This window comes from Equus asinus, chromosome 21, assembly GCF_041296235.1.
Source record: "Equus asinus isolate D_3611 breed Donkey chromosome 21, EquAss-T2T_v2, whole genome shotgun sequence".
NCBI lineage: Eukaryota > Metazoa > Chordata > Mammalia > Perissodactyla > Equidae > Equus > Equus asinus.
This window is the reverse complement of record NC_091810.1, coordinates 73,850,556-73,878,525: the sequence shown is the minus strand read 5'-3', so window position 1 is coordinate 73,878,525 and position 27,970 is coordinate 73,850,556. Positions and strand designations below refer to the sequence as shown.

The 27,970-nt window shown below is 35.9% G+C and overlaps 1 protein-coding gene across 1 annotated transcript; it reads right to left on the bottom strand.

Moving 5' to 3' along the window:
- Nucleotide 1: 1 nt before the first annotated feature.
- Nucleotides 2-27,570, bottom strand: PP2D1 (protein phosphatase 2C like domain containing 1). The gene is made up of 3 exons (XM_014842151.3): nt 27,548-27,570; nt 21,881-22,941; nt 2-997 (listed from the first exon to the last, which is right to left on the bottom strand). The coding sequence occupies exons 1-3, from the start codon at nt 27,568-27,570 to the stop codon at nt 144-146; spliced, it is 1,938 nt and encodes a 645-aa protein (XP_014697637.1). The 3' UTR covers nt 2-143.
- Between the last annotated feature and the right edge of the window lie 400 nt (nt 27,571-27,970).

Below are 27,970 nucleotides of genomic sequence, written 5' to 3'. Positions count from 1 at the left end.
TTTTGGCATGGAAGAGTGAACATATATGAATGGTATTATGTAACCTAAAATCTGCTTTTATATTTTCTTTACTCCATTCTTAAAATATGATTTGCATGGTATTGATATATTATCCTAATACCTGGTTCATTGAAGAATTATCTTTATATTTTTGTACTCTGGATAATGGGAACTTTATCTTTTATGTCAGAAACATATTCACTTCCACTGAGGAGAATTACCATAACTGTAATGTTGTCTCTGGAGCCAGCAGCTAAAGCAGCATTTACAAGTTCATGGCTAATATACTCAGCTGCACTTTCATAGAAACTCTTGGTACATGTCTCTTTTTCTTTTTCACTTGACTCTTTTGGCACACCATCTACACTGGTTGGTCCATCAGTTTCTTTCTCACTGCAAGGATCATGGTTAGTCATTTCTGGTGGAAATGTTTGTTCATTTTTAGGGTTAAAAGTGCAATATTTAGAATATTTTGAATCAGTCAGATTTTCTTTTGAATTTATATTTGACATACATTCTTCAGATTCAGGTTTGTACTGAAACAGTATGTGAATATTACTTTCTGACTTAGAAACACTTGGTTCATTGATTGGGCAAAACGAAGGCCCTGGGGATGGTGAAGGTGTTTTTTGTGAGCTAGAACAGTATGTTTCTTGATACGCTTGAAACATTGTAATTGCTAGTGCAGTGACTTCCTTTTTATCCAGAACTTCCCAGAGTCCATTAGTAGCCAAGATAAGGAATTGACATAAGTCATCTATAGGGACAGATAGCGTTTGAGGTGCTGGAATAATGAATTTTTTCAGTTTGAGACTCCCATGAAATCCAAGTCCTCGTGTGACTCTTGTTTGCCCTTCCAGGAGCCCGTATGGTTCACTTGAACTAATCATTGCTCCCCTCTGAAGTACTCTTCTTCTTTCACTTATGTTTCGCGTAGTGTGTTCTTTGGTTAGGCAAAAGCTTTTCCCATTTCTGCATAAGACCGCTTGCACACTGCCTAAAAGATTATTTTAAAAAACCGAGATTTAATGAAAACCATTTGTATCAAAGTATACTGTTAACTTCATTACTTCTGTTTCAGTGCATAAACAGAAAGGCCATTTAAAAAATATTTTTAAAATATGTATAATATTGATAGCATTACTGGAAGATTTATAGTAATTCAGATTTTGAACTGAGAGGCCAGTTTTTTCCTCATTTTTAAGCAAGTTAGTCTTTAAAATACTTCATTTAATATTAAACTAACTAAAACTGCAGATAATGAAAAATAATTAAATATTTTATGAAACACCTTCCAAGAATTATTTTGTAGAGCCAAGAATTGCACTTTATAACTAAGCTATATTCCATAGACCATTTTAAAAATGTTTAAATAAATGCCTTTTCAATTAAAAGCACAAACTGATTTTTTTTTAAGTGGAGTTTGATAATTTTGTAACTTACATAGTTAAAACCTGAACATATAAGTCTGGGTAATGAAAAGATTAGATCGCCCCTGTTAATGTTGGTCTTAGGTGGTTTATGGTATATGTGGTTAAAAAGAAATTAAGTCAACTAGCCCTGTGAAGAAAAAGTAGTATGTATTATTAATGTGTTAAGTGGGTAATAGCTAGCCAACATTAAGTTAAACCCTTTGTTTGAAAATGGAAATCCTAAAAGTTGATTGTGTTTTGCTCTTGGTTCAGATGAACTTGTGATGTGTGCTTTATTGAAGTCTCAGGGAAATCCAAATATAATCCTCTGAACAGATTGAAGGATGGTTGTATTTCCAAGGCTTTCTTTGGTTTATAAAGAAGAGACTCAAAATTTTTTTAGTTTGTTAGGAAAGAAATGATTTTCCCAAAGTTTCTAGGGACATAATTGTATATTCAAGCATAGGCTATAGTTTTTCTTGATGTAGAATCGCTTATTTACAAAAGGATATCTAAATTATTCTGAGATGGAGTTAATGATGTTTGAGTATTATTATATCTATGAGAATTAAAATTTCTGGAATCATGCACAATTTACATTAGAATATTCTGTTTTCAAACAACGTGCTGTACCTGGAATCAAAATTTTGTTGGTGCTGGGGTTCAATTCCAATCCTCCAATTTTTTAGGTAAAGGAATTTAGGTTTCAAAATTCTGAGGTCCACACAACTAGTATTGTTGGACAGAAGGAGCATAAATTGGTGAAGTGTTAGCGTCAGGTGTAGACTGAGCCTATTGGCTGATTTACTTAATGGGAATTGTTAATATCTGAGCTAATGGATGGAATCAAAAGATGATGATGTATGTGGAAAATGCTTTGGAAACTTGACTATAAATGATGATCCTCAAACTACATGACTTCTTTTATTTGTAGTTTGGTTATTAGTATTTTTTTATTGTCTTTGCTGTTGGTGACTCTACTTACACTCTGCAGAAGATAAATCAGTAAAATAATTCTTGACTTTTGCTGAGTTGTAAATTATTACTGTAGGAGCAAAGCAGCATGGGTTGGTATTGAATGAACGTGCCAACCGGGTAAAACTGAATTGTTCTATTAGGGGGACGTATGATTCAATACCTCTTTTAAATTAGAAAATTTGTATGTGTGTACGTTCACATGTAAATAGTGCAACCCTAGCTCTGAAAACACAGGGGACAATTGTGCTCAGAATAGTCAAATCCACTCACTTCCTAAATGTTTATTTGCATGTAACAAGCAAAAGCCCACTCAGCAAAAAGAAACAGCTTTGTTTCTCTGCTGGGTGATTTGAAAAGAATTTAATACAATTATGTCGTTACAATGGAAGGGTGGAAAACTGGTATTTTGATTTTAGTTGTCTCTGCAGAGAGCTTGGTAAACATAGCCTTATGCACTATTTGCCCTTTTTTTAATTGCCTGGCTAAAGAGTAGAAAAGGCCATTTTGGCTGATTTTACTATTGTGAACATCCCTTGGGCTCGGCACAATAAAATATTCTGGAAAAAGGAACTTTAAATCATGGTTGCAGTTTTTGCTCTACCATTGACTTACTGTCTGACTTTAAGTGAATTAATTTATTTGACAGTTTATTCATCCTGATAAAAAGGGAGATAGTGCCTTCTGAATAACTCACATCCGTACCTGTGTGAATGGTGCATGAAGGAAAGAGAAAGTGAAGGGAGGTGCTCAGCATTTCTCAACTATTCATGCATAGCCCAGGAAGTAGAGGATAAGAAAGATTCAGACCATGGAAGATCATTATGAAACAGACATGAAGAAACATTGGATGTACAGTTAATAGTTTTGTTTCCTGAACTTAGGGTTACACATGCTGTTAACTGTAAATGGGGTTGTTTATTGAAAGCAGTTGACTACATTCACCTGAAAGCTAGAATAATGAACAAAAAGCCCAAGGAAAATGGGAATTTGGAGGAAGATATAAAAATTACACTGTACGACCATTTGTTTGGAGAACTGAAGGAAGAGAGAGGAGCAAGTCATCACAGTTTAAGAGGGAGGATGGATTTGCTTTAAAGAAAGGCTCCAGTAACATCTGTTTGGAGGAAATGAGAATAAGCAGTGAACTGTGTGATGAAGACCCTTATGCAAAAATGTGAATGAATCTGAGCATAAAGACATAAAGTTACGAGCTTTCAGTAGCTGGAGAGATTGTGCTCTTCAGAAAATGTTCGAACAAAAATGGAACAGGGTTACTCCAAGAGCAACATGTTTAGGGACGTTAATCATATGGGGATTAAAGAAAACTGAGATGATACTCAAGCTTTTTTAAGGTGACGTGTATGGTCAAGCAAAGTGTCCTTATGCACAGGGCAGTGATGTAACTGCCTCCTTCAATGGCTGGGTTATCTCCAGCTTGTGAAAAGAAAGAGTATCCCTGTAAAACTGAAAGGGCAAGCTCAAGATTTCTTTTCAGATAAAGCCAGAAAAGTCACTTACTGTTGAAGTTAACAGGAAAGCTTTAAGAAAGGACTGGAGGAAAGAAGAAGAGAAATTTTATGTGGTGTTAAGAAAAGAAAATATACTTAGGATGCATGAGTGCCCTGGGATAAAAAGATGACATGATTTAGAAGAAGCAGCATGAGGAAGTAGAACGACTGGGAGCCTGACATACTAGGACTTCAATGCCAGTTTTGTGTCTGTGTGACCTTCATTAAGTCACTTTATTTCCCTGAGTAACAATTTTCTACCTGCAATGTTATTTTTTGTCAAGGTTCTTGTGAAGATTTAAGAAGGTAGTTTAATAAGTAGACACTTGATAAAGGATATTTTCCTTTGTGTTCCATGAAGAGGAAAGCAGGCGAAGAGAGGCTATCCAAAACAGATTGAGACAAAGCTATAACTGTTGCATTTCAGACCTCTTTGTAAAAAGAAGTGTAAGAAAATCTTTATGAAGTAGAATTACAGGCTTAAGGGAGTAGGGAGTAGTAACTTAGAAGTTAGGAAATGAGGAAACTGTGAGGGCAAGAAAAAGGAGCAATTAAAAAGAAGCAGAAATAAATTAAGGAAATGTAAACAGTGAAGTATTGGAAGCATAATGGAAATGCGTGTAAATGAGATGAGGGAAACAACTCATAACCAGTTTTCTTCAGGACTCTAGTTTTGGCAAAAGAGACTGAATTTGCTTCTGTGCATGGACACCAGGTTTATGACTCTTCCTACTGATGATTAGCATGAGAACCTTACTAATGGGGAGCTTGTTTTCATTGGACGTTCAAAAGATCCCTTTGTTTTGTAAGATGTGTGAGCATGAAATTCATGCTCATCATTGTACATCTGGAGCCTAACAATACTTTACACATTGGTCTCAACTAGTTGTCAAGTATTTGTTGAATGTATCCTTAGAATCAGGTTTGTATGAATGTGAGTCCACCACCAACATCCCCCCAAAAAAGGGAGAGGAAGAAGGTAAAGTATATAAATGGCCAATGTTAAGATGGTTTCTTTCCTGTACAAAGTAAGGCGCTTTTGGAGTTGAATTAAGTTTTGGGGGAAAAGGATAGGGCTGGAAATAATTTTAAAAGCAACTTATTAAGACCACTATGAGTGAGCAGAAATATTCACATCTATAAGGACAATTGCATTGAGACAGGAAAATCACAAAAAGTTAAATGAGATCTGCAAATACAGCATCAATCATGAATGAAGAAAGTGAAGACTACATAAGAATGAAGATAACACCATAAAAACAGAAGAAAGCTATAGGTGTTCGTTTGAACTAGCGGAACTTCGAGTCTAAAGGATATGAGTCCTGGCTCACTCACTAGGTACGTAACCTTATATAATACTCTGGTGAGCCTCAATCTTCTCATGTATTAGAACGTGATTATCCATACCTCAGACGTTGGGAGGTTTTGATAAAAGAATCACTTCGTAAACTTGAGAAGAAGAGAAGGAAGAGAGTTTGAAGTGGCCAACAATTATGAAATTGTGAATAATAGAGAAACAGTAAAGTCATGCTTGGTCTCTGGATCTAGAGTGAGCTCATGGGATAGAAAACTAGGACACTAGGAAATAGGAAACAAGTTTATGGGTCCTCATTAAAAAGAATTATTAAGAATATGTACAATCTAGGTGTAAAAAATATTACAAAGGAGCAGTAATGTGGCAATCTGGGTCTTGGATTGACTGTCTCACAGGGAACAAAACATCCAGATTAATATATATACTTTGGCATACGCATTTATGAGCTAGCAAGAAAGTAAAGAATTCTCAGGTCAAAAAAGTAATGGCTGAATCCCAGAGTTTGCCAAGAACAAAAGCCAGCTTTTACCTGAGAGCATTTATTGAGCTGAATAAATAAGCTTTGAATTTTCACAGGGTTGTGGAAAAGGAAACAAAAACTAGGGCTTGTCCAAAGTGGAGAAGACTAATGGTTCTCCCCAACAAAGCTAGGACCCCAAAGGACCGTGCCCTCACTGAAACAGTGAACCCAAAATAAACATATGCCCCTTACACCCAGACTGCCAGAAAAAATGGAGTACTTCAAACTGATGCTGAACAGCAGAGGAAAGAAAGGGAACCACAAGGAGTTTGGAACCACCAACCTTCATGTATTTTTAGTCTGGAAAACCTCAACTTAGTCATTTAATTCAGATTGATACTGTTAACAGGAGAACATCAGGCAGTAGTAAATGCATACTCTGGATGACACAGCCCTCAAATAATTCCCCAAAATATAAATTCTAGGGAATTTCTTCTGCTTCTAGCCAAGATGCAATAACATTGACTGGATTTACCCTTTCATCTGTGTTGATGAGACAGACTGAGAGTCCAAGGAGACCAAGGCAGCTAGAGTTCCCCTAGGACAGAGTACCAGAAGGAAGAGAGCTGCATAGAGAACCCCAGAGATCTGCAGAGAAGCTTCCTCAAGTATTCAATAGGGTACTGATCAATGAGTTTGTATGAGGAAAGCCCCCAACATTGTGGATGAACTATTTGAAAAGGATTAGAGAGAACATTGCCCAGTGCTTACACGAGGAAAAATCAATGCTTGTTCCAACCAGTCAGACTGGAAAAATATATTTCATGGGTCATTGGGTAGCATACGGAGGAAGGCCTTGCCTCAGTAATGGGAGATATCGCAATCCAATTGGGCACTGTTCTTGACATACCTGACAAATCAGAAAAGCAAGATCTGAAAGGATCAAACTGTTTCTAAGTAACTTCATTCAAGAACAAAGCTCAAGAAGATAAATTCAAAATAAAAAATGTTTGCATGCTAACCTCTATAACCTGTGAATATGATCTTATTTGTAAAAAATGTCTTTGCAAATGTAATTGAGGGTCTTGAGAGATGAGATCATCCTGGATTATCGAAGTTGGTCCTAAATCCAAGGAGCAGTCTTAGAGAAGAGACACACAGAGAAAGGAGTAGAAAGCCATGTGAAGATGGAAGCGGAGATTGGAGTTTTGCAGCCACAGGCCAAGGAGTGCATGGAGCCAGTAGAAGCTGAAAGAAGCAAGAAAAGATTCTCCCATAGAGACTTCAGAGGACCTTGCCAACACCTTGATTTGGGGCTCTGGCTTTCAGAACTGTGAGAAAATGGATTTTTGTTATTTAAGCTGCCAAGTTTGTGATAATTTGTTATGGCAGTCCTAGGAAACTAGAATGCCAGGCATGCAAATAAGCAGGAAAATACTACCCACAATAAAATGAAAAATCAATCAATTGAAACCAACCCCAAACTGACACAGATGTTGGAATTAGTAGGCAAGAACATCAAAAGTTATAGCTACGTTCCATATATTCAAAAAGTTAAGTATACACATGGAAGATAACCTTAAAAATAAAACTTTTGAAGATGAAAAATACGTTAGAAATAAAAAATATGATGGGTGTGAATTTGGCAGATGAGACATTGCAGAAGAAAAGATTAGTCATCTTGAAGACACAACAATAGAAACTGTCTAAAACAAAGCATAGAGAGAAAAAGAAGTTTTAAAACATGAAAAGAGCATTAAGGAGCCACGAGACAATTTAAGTTGGTCTAAAGTACATAACTGAAATGCCTTAGGAAGAGGAAAAAGGTGAGGAGAAAAAAAGTAGAGGTAAATCACATCAAATTGCTTAAAACTAGTGATAACATCTTTAAACCAGCCAAAGGGGAAAACCCATAACATGGACAAAGAAACACAGATAATGGTGACAACAGATTTCTAATCATAAATGATGCAAGCCAGAAGACAATGGAGCAATATTTTTAACAACCTGAAAGGAAAAGAATCTATCAACCTAGAATTTTGTACCAAATGAACATATCTTTCAAAACAAAGGTGTAAATAAAGTCTTAAGAATTTATCACCAGAAGAAACATTACAAAAACTATTAAAGGAAGTTTTCAAGCAGAAGGAAAATGATACTAGACAAATATAGATCTACACAAAGGAATAAAAAGCACCAAGAATGGTAACTACATGGGTAAATGTATCACTTTTTCTTACTGAAATCTATTTAAAAGATAATCAAATGTTTAAAAAATATGTATTATACATATATGTTATATATTGTATACATAGAAGTTTTATATATATAAACACAAACTTCTTTATTGTGTACATATAAATTATGTGATCAAAATAGTATAAACTCTAGGAGGGAAGAAATAAAAGTATACTGTTGTAGGAATTTTATTCTCTATGTAAAGTGGTATAATATCACCTGAAGGTAGACTGTGAGTAGTTAAAGATGTATACTATAAACTCCTAAAATAATATAACAAAGAGTAATAACTAATAATCCAACAGAGGAGATAGAATGGAACCATAAAAAAATCTAAAGAACATAGTAAAAGGTGGGGGGGGGGGGGGAGGAGAATAGAACAAATAGATGGAACAAATAGGAAAAAAAGAAAACCAAGATGATAGATGTACACCTAATCATACCAATAATCATATTAAATATAAATGGAATAAATACCCAATTAAAAGGCAGAGACCATCAGAGTGGATAAAAATGCAAAGTCCAAATTTATGCTACTTACAATAAGGGCATTATACATATGAAGACAAAAATAGGTTAAAAGTAAATGAATGGAAAAAAGACATACCATGATAACAATGATCAACAGCTGGAGTGTCTATAGTATATCAGACAAAGTAGACATCAGAACAAGAAAAATTTCCAGGGGTAAAGAAGAATATTTCATGATGATAAAGCTTCAAAATACTGGAAGCAAAAACCAATAGAGCTTCAAGAGAAAATAGAAAAATCCACAAGTATAATCAAAGACTTCAGTAGCCCTCTCAATAATTGATAGAGTAAGAAGTCAGTAAGGACATAGTAGGAAGTCAGTAAGGACATTGAAGACTCGAACACTAATGCCAACATTTGGCCTAATTGAGATTAATACAACCCTCCTCCCCAAAATAGCAGAGTACATATTCTTTTCTAAGTGCACACAGAACATTTAGCAAGATACACCATAAAACAAGTCTCATTAAATTTAGAAGAGTTGAAGTCATACAACATATGTTCTCTGACTATAATATAATTAAGTCAACTTTTAGGGGAAATGAATTAACAAAATGAAAAAAACACCATAAGCAAGAACCAATAGAAATCAGAGAGCAGAAACAAACCTACAAAGATATTAGATTCTCGAATCATCAGACATACAATATATTAAGTAAATGTGTAATATATTTTTTAAATAAAGCAAACTCATAAATATATATATTGAGCAAGGGAAAAATGACTAAAAGATGTAGAAAAAAAGTATTCAATTAACAACCAGCAAAAAAAAAAATTAGGAAAATGGAAGGGCTTGCACATATGAAGAGAGAATTAGTGAACTGGAAGAACAATGTGAAGAAATTTTCCAAAATTTAGCACAAAAGTGGGAAAATAAGGGATGTTAAATGATATTAATGCTAGAGAAGGTCTAATATAAGCTTAATCAGGACTCCAGAATGTGAAGAAAGAATGAGACAGAGGTAACATTTGAAGAGGTGGTTGCTGATACCAACAGACAAAGTCAAGAAGCCAAAAAAAAAAAAATCACAAATAGGATTCAAAAAAATCCACCTGCAGACACATCATAGTGAAATTGTGCAGTTAAAGACAAAGAGATATTAAATGCATCCAGAAACGAAAAGGAGTACTTTCAAAAAGATCTATCTTTTTATCAGCAACAATAGACTACAGAAAAGATTAGAAAGAGAGAAAATACCTGTCAATTTAGAGTTCTTTGCTCAAGAAGAATGTTTTTCAAGAAAAAGAGTGAAATAAAAACGTTTCACATGGTCTGAATTTGCCACCAACAGGCACTCACTAACAGAAATAATGAAGGTTGTATTTCAGTCAGGAGGGAAAATATTCCAGATGACAGAAGGAAGGACACAGACAGTAGTGAATGTATGCTTAAAGATAAACAAATATTAAATGTATAAACCAATAATAATGTCTTGTAAAGTTTTTTAAATAGAATTAAAATAAACCACAATATAATACAAGTTAGGAGACAAAGTAAAGTATTTTAGAGTCCTTGTATTGCTTGGAATTAGGGTAAAGATAATGGTTAACCTTAGAGTGTGATAAGTCAAGAATGCAATTGGGGAGTAAGTGGGGGTGCACAGATTTTTTTTAAAACATATCGTGGAACAACAGAGTAAGGATCTCTGACAATCTATTCCTCAATAAAATCAGTGAGAGCACTGGCAAAAATTGTTATAGTCAACATTTTCAGAATCCTGGAAATTAACCAAAGGCTTGCAAAAATCTGAGCATTATTGAAGGAAAACAACTTAAACTAGGTAAAATAAGAAGAGTTTGTGGTCTTGTATCTTGATCTACTCCCAATCACTTCTCTCCAGCTCTGCAGTAGTCTTGAAAACCAAAAGCTTCATAACAATGCTAGCCATGAAAACCAACAGTCTGGTAGCTACTACAGGAGACAGGGTGGTTTTGGACCTCTCTAAAAGAATCCACTCCCAGAGAATTGTCACTATTCAAACTATCTTGCAACTCCCTGAAATGACCTTCATTCTCAAACCTTGTCATTATTTGACCTAATTCAGAGTTTTCTCAGTGCAAACAAACTATCCTCAGGGTGTTCGTCAAAAACAATGATCAACAATTGTTCAAAATCACAGCTGCCTGAGGCAGTGAAAGTGTTTGGGGCTGACAAGAGGCTGACCAAAAAAATGTATAGGAAAAAGCTGAGGAATGAGAATCTGTAGGGTGTTTTGAAAAGCTCAGACATATTCCTAGAAAAAAAGATGAACATGCACATGTGCAGGCTCAACATGAACCCAGGACCTGAAAAGGCCTTAAATTCTCACCTATGACTGATCTTGAGGCTCTACCCAAGCATAAAGTAAAAGCTAAGGCAGTTTGTAATTGCCTGCCATTTCTTACAAGTTACGCCTCAACAAAGACACAGAGCACCTCAACAAAGATCAGAAAACTGATTAGTTCAAGGCATTTAAGGAAATATCCACCTAGTCATTAGCTGACCACTAAGATACCCAAACAATCAGAGACTTTGTGTCTGCACATGACATAGAATAGACTTTACAGAATTAGTCCATGAAAGTCACAAAACAAACAGGGGCAACAACAAACCCTGGAAAGGGAGGGCATGTATATTATTTTAAATGTCCAATTTTCAACAGAAAAAATTATGAGACAGGCAAAGAAACATGAAGGTTAGTCCCATGTACAGGAAAAAATAAGTCAATAGAAAGCATCCCTGAGGAAGTTCAGGCATTGGACTTACTGGACAAAAATTTTTTAAAACTTATACATTTATTTAAAGGGAAATGTGCCTAAAAATTAAAGGCAAGCATGAGAACAATAATTCACCAAATAGAGAACATCAATAAAGAGATACAAATTATAACAAAGAAGCAAATAGAAATTCTGGAGTTGAAAAGTACAATAATTTAAATGAAAAATTCACTATAACAAGCTCAGCATCAAATTTGAACTGGCAGAAGAATCAGAAAATTGAAGATTGATAAATTGAAATTATCCAGTCTGAAAAATAGAAAAGAAAAATGAGCAAAGTCTCAGAGACCTGTGGGACACCACCAAGCATACCAACATACACATAATGGGAGTCTAAGAAGGAGAGGAGAGAGAGAAGTAAGCAAAAAGGATACTTTAAGAAATAGCCAAAAACTATCCAAATTTGAGGAAAAACATTATACATCAAAAAGCTCAACAAACTCTAAGTAGGATAAACTAAAAGAGATCAGTACTTAAACACATCATAGTCAAAATATCAAAAGACAAAGACAAAGAGAATCTTGGAAGTAGCATGACAAAATGACTCACCATATAAGGGCTACTCAATAAGATTAACAGTTTTTATGTCTCATCAGAAACAATGGAGCCTAGATCGCAATAGGATGACATATTCAAAGTGCAGAACTATCCTTTTAAAAATAAAGAAGACATTTAGACATTCCCAGGAAAACAAAGACTCAGAGAATTCATCAGTAGCAGGCTTGCCATACAAGAAATACTAAAGAGAGTCCTTGAGGCTAACATGAAAACACTAGGTTGTAACTCAAATCCATACAAAGAAAGAAAGGTAATTTATATAGGTAAATATAAAACAGTAAAAATGTATTTTCATTTTTAATGCTTTTCTTCTCCTGTCTGATTTAGAAAAAAGCTGCATGACCCATTCACAATCACAACAAAAAGAATAAAATACCTTTGGGTAAATTTAACTAGTGAAGTGAAAGACCTATACAACGAAAACTACAAGACTTTCCTGAAAGAAATTGATGATGACATAAAGAGATGGAAAGACATTCCATGCACATGGACTGGAAGAATAGACATAGTTAAAATGTCCATACTACCCAAAGCAATCTACAGATTCAACGTTATCCCAATAAGAATCCCAAGGACGTTCTTTACAGAATTAGAGCAAAGAATCCTAAAATTCATATGGGGCAACAAAAGACCCTGAATCGCTAAAGCAATCCTGAGAAAAAAGAACAAAGCTGGAGGCATCACAATCCCTGACTTCAAAACATACTACAAAGCTACAGTAACCAAAACAGCATGGTACTGGTACAAAAACAGGCGCACAGATCAATGGAACAGAATTGAAAGCCCAGAAATAAAACCACACACCTATGGACAGCTAATCTTTGACAAAGGAGCTGAGGGCATACAATGGAGAAAAGAAAGTCTCTTCAGCAAATGGTGCTGGGAAAACTGGACAGTCACATGTAAAAGAATGAAAATTGACCATTCTTTTTCACCATTCACCAAAATAAACTCAAAATGGATCAAAGACCTAAGGTAAGACTTGAAACCATAAGGCTTCTAGAAGAAAATATAGGCAGTACACTCTTTGACATCAGTATCAAAAGGATCTTTTTGGACACCATGTCTTCTCAGACAAGGGAAACAGTAGAAAGAATAAACAAATGGGACTTCATCAGACTAAAGAGCTTCTTCAAGGCAAGGGAAAACAGGACTGAAACAAAGAATCAACCCACCAATTGGGAAAAAATATTTGCAAGTCATATATCTGATAAAGGGTTAATCTCTATACTATATAAAGAACTCCCACAACTCAACAACAAAAAAAATCGAACAACCCAATCGAAAAATGGGCAGGGGACATGAACAGACATTTCTCCAAAGAAGATATACGGATGGCCAATAGACACATGAAAAGATGCTCATCATCACTGATCATCAGGAAAATGCAAATCAAAACTACACTAAGATTATCACCTTACACCTGTTAGAATGGAAAAAATAACCAAAACAAAAAGTAACATGTTGGAGAGGTTGTAGAGAAAAAGGAACCCTCATACACTTCTGGTGGGAATGAAAACTGGTTCAGCCACTATGGAAAACAGCATGGAGATTTCTCAAAAAATTAAAAATAGAAATACCTTATGACCCAGCCATCCCACTACTGGGTATCTATCCAAAGAACTTGAAATCAGCAATTCCAAAAGTCGCATGCACCCCTATGCTCCTTGCAGCATTATTTACAATAGCCAAGATGTGGAAGCAACCTTAGTGCCATCAACTGATGATTGGATAAAGAAGATATGGTATATATACAATGGAATACTACTCAGCCATAAAAAAGGATAAAATCATCCCATTCACAACAACATGGATAGACCTTGAGGATATTATGTTAAGTGAAATAAGCCAGATAGAGAAAGACAATCTCTGTATGACTCCACTCATAGGCGGAAGTTAAACATGTAAACAAAGAGAACAGATTAGTAGTTACCAGGGGAAAGAGGGGGTGGGGGGTGGGCACAAAGTGTGAAGTGGTGCACCTACAACATGACTGACAAAGAATAATGTACAACTGAAATTTCACAGGGTTGTAAACTATTATAATCTTAATAAAAAGTAAAAAAAAAAGCTGCATGAAACAATAATTATGAAACAACTTATGAAACTTTATAAGCTTGTAATTGTGTAATGGTATGATTATATGGATATAGAGGAGAGTGGAGGAAATTTGGAGCAAAGATTTTGAATAAATTTTTTGAAATTAAGTTGACATTAATCCAAACCAAATTATTTTTAAGTTAAGATGTTATAATCCTCAGCACAACCAGTAAGAAAATAAATTCTAAAAATATACAGTAAGAGAAACACAGGAATTAAAATGGTATACCAGAAAATATCTATTTAACATGAAAGGAAGCAGTAATGGAGGAATAGAGAAATAAAAGAAAATATAAGACACGCGGAATGCAAACAGCAAAATGTCTGACATAAATCCTACCCTATAAGTAACCACATTAAACGTAAATGAAATAAATACTTGAATCAAAAGGCAAAGATTGGCAGAATGGAAAAACAAATAAACAAACAAACATGGTAGCATGCTGAATAAAGGCCCCAAAGATAACAGGACCTAATGCCTAGAGCCTGTAAATGTTACCTTATATGGCAAAGTCTTTGCAAATGTGATTGATGAACCTGATGCAATCATAAGGGGAAGATTTGGCTATACACACAGGAGGAGAAAAGGAAATGTGCCTACAGAAGCACTTTTGAGATTGGAGTGATATGGAGATCGGAGAGATTGGAGTGAATGGCTACAACCCAAGGAATGCTGGCAGCCAACAGAAGCTGGAAGAAGCAAGTAACAGATTACCTCCTAGATCCTCTGGAGGGAGTGCTGCCTTGGTGGCACCTTGCTTTCAGCCCGGTTGTGCTGATTTAGAACTTCCTGAACTGTGAGAGAATCAATTTCTGTTATTTAAGCCACTAAATTTATGGTAAATTTGTAAGACCAGTCAAGGTCTTACAACAAGATCCAACTATATAACAAGATCCAACTATATGCTGTTTAAGAAGATACGTTCTTGATTCAAAGGCAAATAAGTTGAAAGTAAAAGGAAAGAGGAAAAAGCCTATACCATGCAAATAGTAAGCAAAAGAGAGCTGGAACAGCTATACTAATATTAGACTTTAATACAGAAAATGATACTACAGATCAAGAGCATTTTATAACAATAAGAGTCAACCCAGCAGGAAAAGATAATAATTATAAACACCCAAGAACAAAGTCTCAAAATGCACGAAGCAAAAACTGACAGACTTGAAGATAGAAAGAGACAATTCAACAATCATAGTTGTAGATATAAAACCTCATTTTCAGTAATTGATAGAACAGGGTTGGCCCCGTGGCTGAGTGGTTAAGTTCACTCACTCTGCTTCAGCTGCCCAGGGTTTCACTGGTTCAGATCCTGGGCACAGAGCTAGCACCACTCATCAAGCCATGCTGAGGCGGCGTCCCACATGCCACAGCTAGAAGGACCCACAACTAAAATATACAACTATGTACTGGGGAGCTTTGGGGAGAAGAAGTAAAAAAAATAAAAATAAAAATAATGGATAGAACAGCCAGGCAGAAGATCAATAAGGAAATAGAAAACTTGAACACTATAAAACGAGTAGACCTAACAGATATCTAAAGAATATTCTACCTAAACAACAGTATAATATACTTTCTTCTTAAGTGTACATGAAACCTTCTCCAAGGTAGACCACATATTAGGCCATTAAATAAGTCTCAATACATTTTAAAGGTCTGGAATTATACAAAGCATGTTCCTTGACCAAAAAGAAATGAAATTAGAAATCAATAACAGAAGACTATTTGGGAAATTCACAGATATTTTAAAATTAAACATACTCATGAACAACCAATGGGTCAAAGAGGAAATCAAAATCTTTGAAATAAATGAAAATTAAGGCAACATAAATAATACTTATGGGATACGGCTAAAGCAGTGGTCACAGGGAAATGTATTGCTATAAATGTTTTTATTAAAAAAGAGAAAAGATCGCAAATTGATAATCTGAGTTTTCACCTTAAGATACTAGAAAATGAATAAGCAGAAAACCTAAAGCAAGTAGAAGGAAAGGAATAATAAAAATTAGAGTGGAAATAGATGAAGCAGACAAAAGGAAAACAATAGAGAAAATCAGCAAAAACACAAGCTGGTTCTTTGAAAAGATCAACAACAACAAAAAAGAATCCTGGAATTACTAAAATCAAGAATGAAATAAGGGATATTAATACCAACCTTACAGAAAAGTATAAGGTAATACTCTGAATGAGTGCATGCCAACAAATTAGATAACCTAGATGAAATGGAAAAACTCCAAAAAAGACAAAAACTATTGACACTGACTCATAGAAACAGAAGATCTGAATAGACTTCTTACAGATAAAAAGGTTGATTTAGTAATCAAAAACATACCCCAAAAAATCCCTCAGGCCCAGATGGCTTTGTTGGTGAATCTTGCCTAACATTTAAGGAAGAATTAATACCAATTATTCACAAATTTTTCCAAAAAATAGAAGATGAGGGAACACTTTTTAACTCATTCTGTGAGTCCAGTATCTCCTCGATATCAAAACCAAATATTTCACCAGAAAAGCACAGACTAATATCACTTATGAATAGATGTAAAAATCCTCAACAAAATGCTAGCAAACCAAATCTAGCAATATATAAAGGGACTGTACACTGTGATCAAGTGGGATTTATCCCAGAAGGGCAAGGTTGATTTAATATATGAATATCAGTCAATGTAATACACTAGGTTAATATAAAAATGGAAAAAAATCTACATGATCATCTTAACAGATGCAGACAGCATATTTGACAAAATCCAACACCCCTTCATGAAAACATTAAACAAACTAAAAATAAAAAGGAACTTCCTCAATCTACAAAAAAATCAAAACCAGCATCATAGGTAATGATGAAAGACGAGATGGTTTTCCGTTAAGATCAGGAACAAAACAAGGATGTCTGCTCACAACACTTCCATTTAAGATTATACTGAAAATTTTACCCTAGGAAATTAGGCAATAAAAAGAAATTAAAGCCGTCCAACTTAGAAAGGAAGAATTAGAACTATGTCTATTTGTAGATGACGTGATCTTGTACATAGAAAATCCTACAGAACCCTCCCCCAACAACAACAACAAAAAATCTGTTAGAACTACTAAACAAGATCAGCAAGGTTTCAGGATACAAGATCAATACACAAAAATCAATTGTATTTCTGTACACTAGCAATAAACAATCCAAAAATGAAGTTAAGAAAACAATTCCATTTAAAATAACATCATATGAATAAAATGCTTAAGGATAAATTTAACAAAATAAATTCAAGACTTGTACACTGGAAACTACAAATCACTGAAAGAATTAATGAAAACATTAATGGAAATACGTCCCTTTAATCACACAACTTAATATTGTTAGGATGACTATATTCCCCCAAATTGGTCTACAGAGTCCACACAATCTCTATCAAAATATCAGCTGGAACTTTTTGAGAAATTGACATGCTGATCTTAAAATTCATATGGAAAAGCAAGGGACCCAAAACAGGCAAAACACAATTGAAAAAGAAAACAAAGTTAGAGGCTCACACTTCACAATTTCAAAACCTACTACAAAGCTCCAGTAATCAAGACAGTATGGTACTGGCATGAGGATAGACATAAAGGTCAATGGAATAGAATCACGATCTCAGCTGTAAACGTTTACACTGCTCATTGATTTTCAATGAGAATGACAGGATAATTCAATGGGAAAAGAAGAACTGTATATCCACATACAAAAGAATGAAGTTGGACCTCTACCCCATGACACGTACAAAATTAACTCAAAACAGATCATAGATCTGAATGTAAGAGATAAAACCAAAAATCTCATAGAAGAAAACACTGGTGTCAATTTGTGTGACCTTAGATTTGACAATGGTCTCTTGGATTTGACACCAAAAGTACAAGCAACAACAAGTTGATACATTAGACTTCATCAAAATTAAAATCCTTTTGTTTCAAAAGACATCAAGAAAGAGAAAAAAACAACACATGGAATTAAAGAAAATATAACATCTCCTTATCATATATCTGATAAGGGATTTGTATCCAGAATATAAAAAGAACCTTTACAACTCAACAATAGACAAGTAGCCCAATTAAAAACTGGACGACAGATTTGAATAGACATTGCTCAAAGGAAAATATTCAAATGACTAATAAACATGCGAAGAGGTATTTGACGTCATTCATCATCAGAAAAATGCAAATCAAAATCACAGTGAGATACTGCTTTATACCCACTAAGATTGCTAGAATTAAAAAAGACAGTGTTGGGAGAATGTGGAAAAAATAGAACCATTATACATTATGAGCAAGACAGTGAAACGGTGCAGCTACTCTGGAAAATAGTTTGGCAGTTCTTCAAGTGGTTAAACAGAGTTACGTTACAATCCAGCAATTCCACTCCTGGATATATACTCAAGAGAGGTGAAAACATAGGTCCACAGAAAAACTTGTGTAAAATGTTCACACCAGCATTCCTCATAATAGCCAAAAAGTAAAAACAACTCAAATGTCTGTCAACTGGAAAATGGATAAACAATATGTGGTATATCCGTACAAGGGAATATTATTTATCACTAAAAAGGGAAGAAGTCCTGATGCATATTACAACATAGATGAATCTTCAAAACATTATACTAAGTGAAAGAAGCTGGTCACAAAAGAATGTGATGATTCTATTTATATGAAATGTCCAGCATAGGGAAGTGTATAGTTACAAGATGTAGATTAGCGTTTACTTAAACCTGGAGAAACAGGAGGATAGGAAGCTGATGGCTAAAAGGTTCTGGGTTTCTTTTTGAGATGACAAAATGTTCTGAAATGGACTGTGATGATGGTTACATCTATCAGTGAATATACTAAAAACCGCTGTACACTTTACGTCGGTGAGTTATGTGCTTTGTGAATTATATCTCAATAAAACTATTAAAAATAAAAGTACTGGGGAATATGTTTAACGGAATCAAATAAGAATCCCTTACATTTATAAGGAGCTAGTGTGGTTAATTAGAAATGGAAAATTTGTGGTTTATTTGTGGTAATTATGTATTCTACAGAAATACATTTGTTAATGTTTTATCCTGTGAGGATTAATTGAAGTACGAGAGCACCAAAAGAAATTATAAAATGTAGGGGCTGGCCCCGTGGCCGAGTGATTAAGTTCCCGCGCTCCGCGGCAGGCGGCCCAGTGTTTCGTTGGTTCGAATCCTGGGCGCGGACATGGCGCTGCTCATCAAACCACGCTGAGGCAGCGTCCCACATGCCACAACTAGAAGGACCCACAACGAAGAATATACAACTATGTACCGGGGGGGACTTTGGGGAGAAAAAGAAAAAAATAAAATCTTTAAAAAAAAAAAAGAAAAGAAGTTATAAAATGCAATATAAATGAGAAGTTCTAAGAATAAAAAGTCAAGAATGTCAGCTTGGAAGTATTTTTTTCCATATGCACAAATTCAACATTCAAGGACTTCATCATTGCACTCATGTTTCATTATAAAATGCGGGTTTTGTTTTTTGTTTTAAATTCCAGAGTTGTGATGACTCTGGTATTTTATAAATTTCAGACAAGAAAAATGAATTCCCTTGCTATCATTGGTCTAGTTTTACAAAATACAAAATATGCTCTTGATAAATCTGTGTGAAAATTTACTTTTGGTAACCCATTTAAATTGCTTTCTTTCAAGAGCAATTTTGTACCATAAATCATGACCTCCCTTTCACAAGTTGGATTTTTTTTCCCTACATATTTGTTTCTGTTAAAATGAAGGATGCTTAAATGAAAACAGTTTGACACAATTATGTAAGCCTAGAAATTAGATCCAACAAATGTTTGATCTGGAGATTAGAACCAACCAAACAGCAGTGAGCTGTGAAGTAGAGAATCAGGTAAATTAGACATTTAATGATAATGTCTACTTATTGAATATCTCGTAATTTCTCCTTTACGTTTACAAGAATCGTGATACCTAATGATATTTTCTAATAAAGGTTCCAAGTCCAAGAATATGGGGCAGTTCCCAGATTGGTCTGAAATCTGAACACTGTCCGTCCATGAAGTAGGCCTGTTCTGAAGCACTCCGTAACCTCCCCATAGAGCCTGAACGACGTCAAAGACTCCGAGGAAATTGGCATTGCGCTTGGCTTCTTGGTATCGCTTCATCTGAAGTTCTCATCATTTGGGGCTCAGAATCAGAGCTAGATCAGAAACAGGCTGACTTCCTGGGCCCTTGACATTGGAACGGTCTTTGTGATTATCTGGCCCTGGTTTGGAGCCATCTCTGCTACAGTCCTACCCCCCGAGGCCCAGCCTCCTTGGGCTCTAGAAGCAATCTCCCTCCTAGGCAGCACGACCCAGTCAGCTGGGTTTCCAGCTCCAATTCCTATGATCGCTGAGACCTTGAACAAATTATCTCCCCTCTCTGAGCCTCCATTTTCTCATCTGGAAAACTGGCTTAACAACGCAGATAGAAGGAGGTGGAGGGATAGAAGAGATGATTTTTAAGCGTCCAAACTTGCAACAATCAGTAAATAAGTCCTAGAGTTCTAACGCACAGCATAGGGAACATAGAGAACAATACTGTATTATAATTGTCAAAATTGCTAAGAGACTAGACCTTAATTATTCCAACCACTATAAAGAAATGAGGGGCCGGCCCAGTGGTGTATCGGTTAAGCACGCATGTTCCACTTCGGCGGCCTGGGTTTCACTGGTTAGGATCTCGGGTGGGGGCATGGCACCACTTGGTACGCCATGCTGTGGTAGGCATCCCACATATAGAGAAACATGGGCATGGATGTGAGCTCAGGGACAATCTTCCCCAGCGAAAAGAGGATTGGCAGCACTTAGCTCAGGGCTATCCTCCTCAAAAATAAAATGATAATTATGTAACCTGACAGAGATGCTAATTATTGCTACAGTGGCAATCATATTACAAGATAGAAATGTATCAAATTAACATGTACACCTTAAGCTTATGCATTGTTATATGCCAAGTATACTTTAAAAATGATGCTTAGATATCATTAGATATCAGGGTTCTTCTAGAACTAAATGAGAAATTACTTTGTATTCAATAGTCAATAAGTGACCACTATCATTAATAATAATTCTATCCACGAAAGAGGTACTGGGACCCTAGTTAACCATCTTATGGAACTTAGCATGGAACTCATGTTAACTTTGCTAAAACTGTTTTACCTCTGTGCTTTCCATATTGGCAAGGTCCTAAGCTAGAACTTTAGCACTGAAGGTCAAAAGAATTGCTTCCTGAAATAAAATGAAAAGAACACAGCCAAATTTGTGGAGAAGAGAATATATGCCCATAAAACTGAGGCATGAACTATTGTTTTCTCTAAGGTGAAACTGATGCTACTTGGCAAGTGAGCACAAGCATAATCTATTGCAAATGGATTAGTTATCAGAATAACTGACCAGTTTGAACACCTATACTAACAATGCTCAAAGAACTTTCCATTCTCCTGAAAAAGGGAAGTGTGGGAAATGTTTTTTGTTTCATTGAGATCTGAACAAATGTAATGTATTTGTTTGGCCTTTATCAACAGCTGTATTGCTATTCCATTTAGAAAATTTAATGGTTTGGGGGCCAGCCCAGTGGCATAGAGATTAAGTTCATGTGCTCCGCTTTGGCGGCCATGGGTTCAGTGGTTCAGATCCTGGGCACAGACCTACGCATCGCTTATCACACCATGCTGTAGCAGGTGTCCCGCATATAAAATAGAGGAAGATGGCACAGATGTTAGCTCAGGGCTAATCTTCCTCAAAAAAAAAAGAAAAGAAATTTAATGTTTTGGTCACATTATTTCATATATGTGCTTCCTTGAAAAATAATTACAATTATTTTTGTACCTACAATCTGCATTTAAACTGTAATTATTGATCATTTCTTAAATTGGTCAATGAAATTCTAGGCATTAAGTCGTCGCTAAATAATAGGTCACTAAATAATTCTGGAAGCATGAGAGGCTTTGCTGCCAGGAATAAAACATGTTAAGGTATAACCTGGCACTACTCAATGTACATACCAGTGTTTGCAATATGTAGTACTCCAGAAATTATTTGTGGCATTATTGGGGAAGAGAACTTCTCTGCCAAACCACCATAGTCATTGGTTCTTCTCCAGTTCTTGGCAAGGGGATTTTCAGTGTTGCCTTCCAATATACAAGTAACTGCAGAACAGCCACTCCATCGAACCCTGGATACTTCTTTCCTTCCGAGACGTAAAAGCCTATCCATTCTCCAAAATGCTTTTGCAAAGGCTCTGTGTATGTTCTCATGCTCACACGTCAACACTTTTGCTCTTTTCTTTATGGCAGAGAAAAAGTCTTCTATAGCTGTGTATTCTTCCCTAAACACTGTGTGAAAGGAATCGATTACTTTTTGCTCTTTAGGGGTCATTTGGTAGGAAGGATCAAGTCTGGAAAGTTGATGGAGAAGTAAAACTGGGAGTTCCACTGAAGACAAGTCTGCCGCTGAAGCACCATGATGCCCATCAAACAAACCAAAAAAACACACATTGGGTTTATTGCCAAAACGATTCACTACAGTGAATTTATCGTTCATGTTAGCTTTCCATGTAGAATTCCTGTCTTCACAAATGGCTACTCCTTTAATTAATAGATGGCAGACTTTTTGAGAATATGTGGAACTCATATGAATGTTATCAACAATCTTATAGTATTGTGGTATTTCTTTGTTCCAAAGTAGCTCGAAAGCATTATTAATGCTCTGTAGGACTCTTTCACTGAATAAGGAAAATGACAATACTTTAGTAATTACAAACTGTCTCTGAATAGCAATTACTGAAGGCCCTGGTTTCTTTCTACCCATCCAGTGAAAACCCAAAGTGGCCAGAGCTATGTGTTGCTTTTTATGGAAGAAAGTTCCAGATGGCTCAATTTCATGCTTGCATATGGAACAGGGAAATGTGATTGCTTCAAAACAGACCTGCTCATCCTGGTCTTCAGAATCTCCGGATAGTCTCGTCTTCTTTCTAAAAGACTTTCTTTTCCATGAAAGTGGAATGTCTATGTCTGAATGAATGGCTGTTTTTCTCATATTCCATTCCCTTGATTTCCAAAACACTCTGCAAATGGGATGAAAGATATTTACACGCCAGGCATGATACAATGAAAATCACTTCAAGCAGGCCCTGAACTTTGCAATTTGCTTTGGCTCCTCACAATTTTATATAGCCCAGAATTGAATATTCTGATGCATCTTTCTGTGATTCCTCAGAAAACACATAGTAAATACTCAATGAATTGGTGATTGATCTGTGCATGCCTGAATGAAATTAGGCAAAAATCTCCTTAAAGTCAGCTAGACATCTAAGAACAAATACTCAGAGAAATAAGCACAATATTTTATCTCAGGCAAGTGAAAGTATATACTTGAGACCTAGGAATTTTATTTCAAATATGAGCATAATTATTTTTGTAATCCATTTTATCCTGTTTAAAACACTTTGATACCAACCCTATCATTTTCCCTACAATAAACCCGGCATATATGGGGTTAAAACCAAAACACTCATTCCCTGCTTACTCCCTGGCTTCCTGGCTCCAGAATCCACTATCATCCGTGCAGACAGACACTGCCAATGACAAGCACCTGGATTCACTATCTCCTCCCTGCAGAGAGATATAGGCTTGTGGGAAAGCTGCTGACCAGCAAGGTCATGGGCTCCCTTCTCTCTGCAAGTAGTCTCAAGGCCAAAGACAGGCTGGTGGGAAAGCTCCGACTAGCAGGGCCACATGCTGCCCCTCTCCTATCTAAACCCCCCAATAAAAACCCTTCCTTTTAGCTTTTCAGGGAGTTTGGGATTTCAGCATTAGCTGCCCTCTCTCCTTGCTGAGCGCTGTGCAATAATAAAATTCCTACTTTTTTCCACTGCCCCCTGTGTGTCAGAGATTGGCTTACTGCGCAATGGGTGAGCAAACTCACTTCAGGTTCGATATCAATTTTTGTCCTAATTAAAGAGTTAACAAGAAAATGAATGGGAGATGCCAAAACCAAGCAGAATAATGAAAAGAATTGATAGTAAGGTCACAATTTTTTAGGACTACAATGGGAAAGAGGTGTGGGCTGAGGAAAGAAAGATGTGGAGCTGGATGATAAATATCTGGAGAGCAGGGAGCATTTCTTATACTCCTTCCTATCACAGGGATCTAGACTAGTACTCAGCACATGGGTCCATTTTTATTCATTTTATGCACAATTCCTAGGGCATGAGGTTTTTGCAAGGGCCTTTGGAAATGTTAGAGACCTGAAAAAAAATGGTTTGCTTATAAAATATTTTAAAACTGGAAAAATCAAAGTTAATAGCTTTAAATGCTTATGAAATGTAACATTTTGAAAACCAGTTAACTTCAACTCAACTCATATATAAATTGTATTTAATATGGGTACATTTAATGTGTTAGATGTGATAAGCCGTGGGGCCTACAACTATAAGAATTCCTGGACCCTACAGGCACTGAAAACATCCAGGCATAATAATAGATGTTCACGAATGTTGATGATTTTTGAAACAAGAAATGAGCCCATTTAGTAACAATGACAAAATGGTAATAATACCTTTTAGCATAAAAGTCATATGTAATCATTTCCTTTGCAGTTCAATACAGAAGGATACACAGTAGAAATGAAAGAATGTTCTCCTTGTCTCCCCATCCTACTCCCAACTGCCAAATCCCAGTAGTAATTAATAGCTTGTTACTTATTTTTCCATACATATAAATTATATTAATTAATATAATATAGCAATATTATTAGTTTAAAATAAAAATATATTATTAATATATATCAATATATTAATTTCATAAATATATTTGTATATGTAATCTTTTCTGAAATGTAAGTGGAGTCGTATTTTGCATATATCTCAGAATCTGCCATTTTCACTCAATACTATGTCACCGCTTAGTATTGAAAGTCCAAGTATCAAAAGTTTGAATTCTGAGAGATGAAACAATATACTGTGAACAATGTAGACTTTGGATTAAAAAAAACCCTGCCTTCACTTACTAACTGTATGACCTTAGTCAAGTATTTCTCTGAGCATTTGCTTTCTCATCTGTAAAGCAAATAGGGTTGTTCTTAGCATCAAATGAGATAAACGGTGAAGCAACTGGCAATCAGGGAAGCTCAAAAAATGCCTGCTCCTTCTACCCTAAGTGAAAAGGCCACTGAAAACTGTATCAAATGAAAACATGTTACATTAGGGCATGAAATTGTAACACTTACCGAGAAATGTGTTCCATATAAAACTAAATTAGGAAAACATCAGTAAACCAATGGCAGAGGGCTTTTTTTAACAGCAGAACCTGAATCTGAGTATTTCAGAATTATGTAACGTGCATTTATTAATATAATGTGGTGAATTGTATATATTATCACTTGGTTACGGTTATCTTACTCAGTTAACAAATAATAATAAACTGGACAAATAAAATAGAACAAACTTTGAGAAATGTATGTAAATTAAAAATGAATGGGGGACCGGCCCAGTGGTGCAGCGATCAAGTGCACACATTTCCCTTCAGCTGCCCAGGGTTCACCGGTTCAGATCCCGGGGGCGGACATGGCACTGCTTGGCAAGTCATGCTGTGGTAAGCGTCCCACATATAAAGTAGAGAAAGATGGTCACGGATGTTAGCTCAGGGCCAGTCTTCCTAGGCAAAAAGAGGAGGAGTGGCAGTGGATGTTAGCTCAGGGCTAATCTTCCTCAAAAAAAAAAAAAAATGAATGAATGAATGGTTAGAAAACAGTAACAAAAAATTAATGTATAAGTAAAATAATATAACAGCTTTAGAAAATAGGTAAATATCTTTAAGATTCTTGTCAGTAAAATTTTCATCCTATAAACTATGCAAAAATCTTATTTCTAGAAAGGAAAGACTGATAAATGATAAATGAAATGATGTATTATGTGACAGGCAAAAGGGCTTTAGCAATCTGCACATATGGTTTACACATGGCGATGTAATTAAAAATTAAAAAAGTAAAGCTCTGAGAAGTTTGAAGTGTTCTGTCATTCTCCTTATTTGTATTCAGTTCCTTGAAGCACACATTGTATTGGATATAGCTCCTTGTCCATACAGTAAAGTTTTATTTACAAATTTCCACCTCCTAAATGCTTCTAGAACTACTAGCACGTTAGCAAGCTTTCCTGGTTTTGCCTCACCAACAAATTTTTGTCTCTCTTTTTTTAATGGAAAATTTAAAAATTACACAAAAATAGAGAGAAGAGTATAATGAGCCTCCATATAGCCATCATCAACTTCAACTATTATCAACATTTTTTTTAATTAATTTATTTTTTGCTGAGGAAGATTTGCCCTAAGCTAACATCTGTGCCAATCTTCCTTTATTTTTTGTACATGGGTCACCACCGCAGCATGGCTGTGTGGTGCGGGTCTGCACCCAGGATCCAAACCCACAAACCCGGCAGCCAAAGCAGAGCATGCTGAACTTAACCACTACACCACAGCCATTATCAACATTTTTCACTTTCATTTCATCTGTGTGCTTAGCCACTTTATTTTATTTATTTTTTGCTGGAGTATTTTAAGGCAAATCCCCAAATTATATCAATTACACTCATAAATGCTTCAGTCTCATCAACAGATTTGATCAGTATCTATTCACTTCTTCGGTACCTACAATAAGCCAGCTACTGTACATGGTGCTGAAGATGCAGAGACAGATAAAGTTTGTTTCCTGCCTTTGAAACTATGAGGGGGAGGAGTTTGCAGTGTCACCTATATGCTCATACAAAGCATTAAACAGGTCAGAAGGGAGCCCAGGACAGAGCCCCATCACACTATCCAGCTGGGGACCTGACCCTTCACCTAGCTAGGAATGGTATCCTGAGACCTTAGAAGCTGACCCAGAAAAACTCACAGTTGAGAGATATCAGCAAGAGGTCCAAGGAAAATCCAGGGGAATGACCAGTTAGCAGGCGGAAGGAGGAAGTGGACCCAGCAAAGGAAATGGATGGGCAAGCAGAGAAGTTGGGAAAGAAAAGGGGTGCTGGCAAAGCTTTTAAGCTCTTCTGACCAAAATGTATATCAAATATTTTTAATTGTTATTATTTGGTAATATTCACGTAAAAGATATAGTTTTTCTGAGGCTTGATGAACTGTTGGAACAATATAAAAGGCACCCTAATACTATGATTTGACCTAGAGTAGAACCCCTTACGTCAGAACTTTATTTTTCTGTATATAAGGGAAAGCCAAAATACAGCTCTCTCTCATATGGAACCATCCTTAGAATGTAATGCATCATTCATATGTCCATTCATTCATTCATTCATTCAACACATACTTGAGCATCTGCAATATGCCAGGTACTGTTTATTTGCTGGGCATAAGCAGTGAACAAAACAGGCATGGTCTGATATTCATATTGTGATATGAAAAATAGACCATAAATAAAGGAAAGATGTCAACATATAACATCTGATAGAGAGAAGTACTATCACAAAGAATATAGCAGAGTACAGAGAGGGACGGAGGCGCTCTCGGGTATACAGTGTTCAGAGGAATGCATCACTCCTCAGTGGACATAGTCCAACAGGAAGCCGTGATTTCATTTGATTACCAAGAAAGTGGGGTGAAAGAAGACTGCAATTACAATTGTTCATTGACTACATTTGTAATCCAATAAAAATGAAGAAAATTTACCTTAAGGCACTATTAATTTCCATGTTTCCTTGGGATTGTTACCTTCTTTTGCCTTCTCTTGTTACCACTTTTCCCCAGCCTCTGTTCCTCCAACTTGGGTAGAGATGGAGATGGCAGTAGTGGAGGTGGTGGTGATGGTGGCGATGGTGGTGATGGCAGTGGTGGGGGTCCCACTGACCTGATGGAAGACCTCTTTGTGTGGAATGTTCACTGCATCACCTGGAACTTCAGTCAGAACTCACTTTATGATTCTGAAGCACTGTGAAGTAATAACGTCACAAATTGTATTAAGTAGCAAACTGGTCTTTGAAATTTCTGAAAGAAGGATCGCTCATTAAATATACTGTCTTATGCCTGTATAATAGGGTAAAAAAAATAAATAAAGAGGAGTGACTATCAAGTAAGTTTTTTTTCTTATAAGTT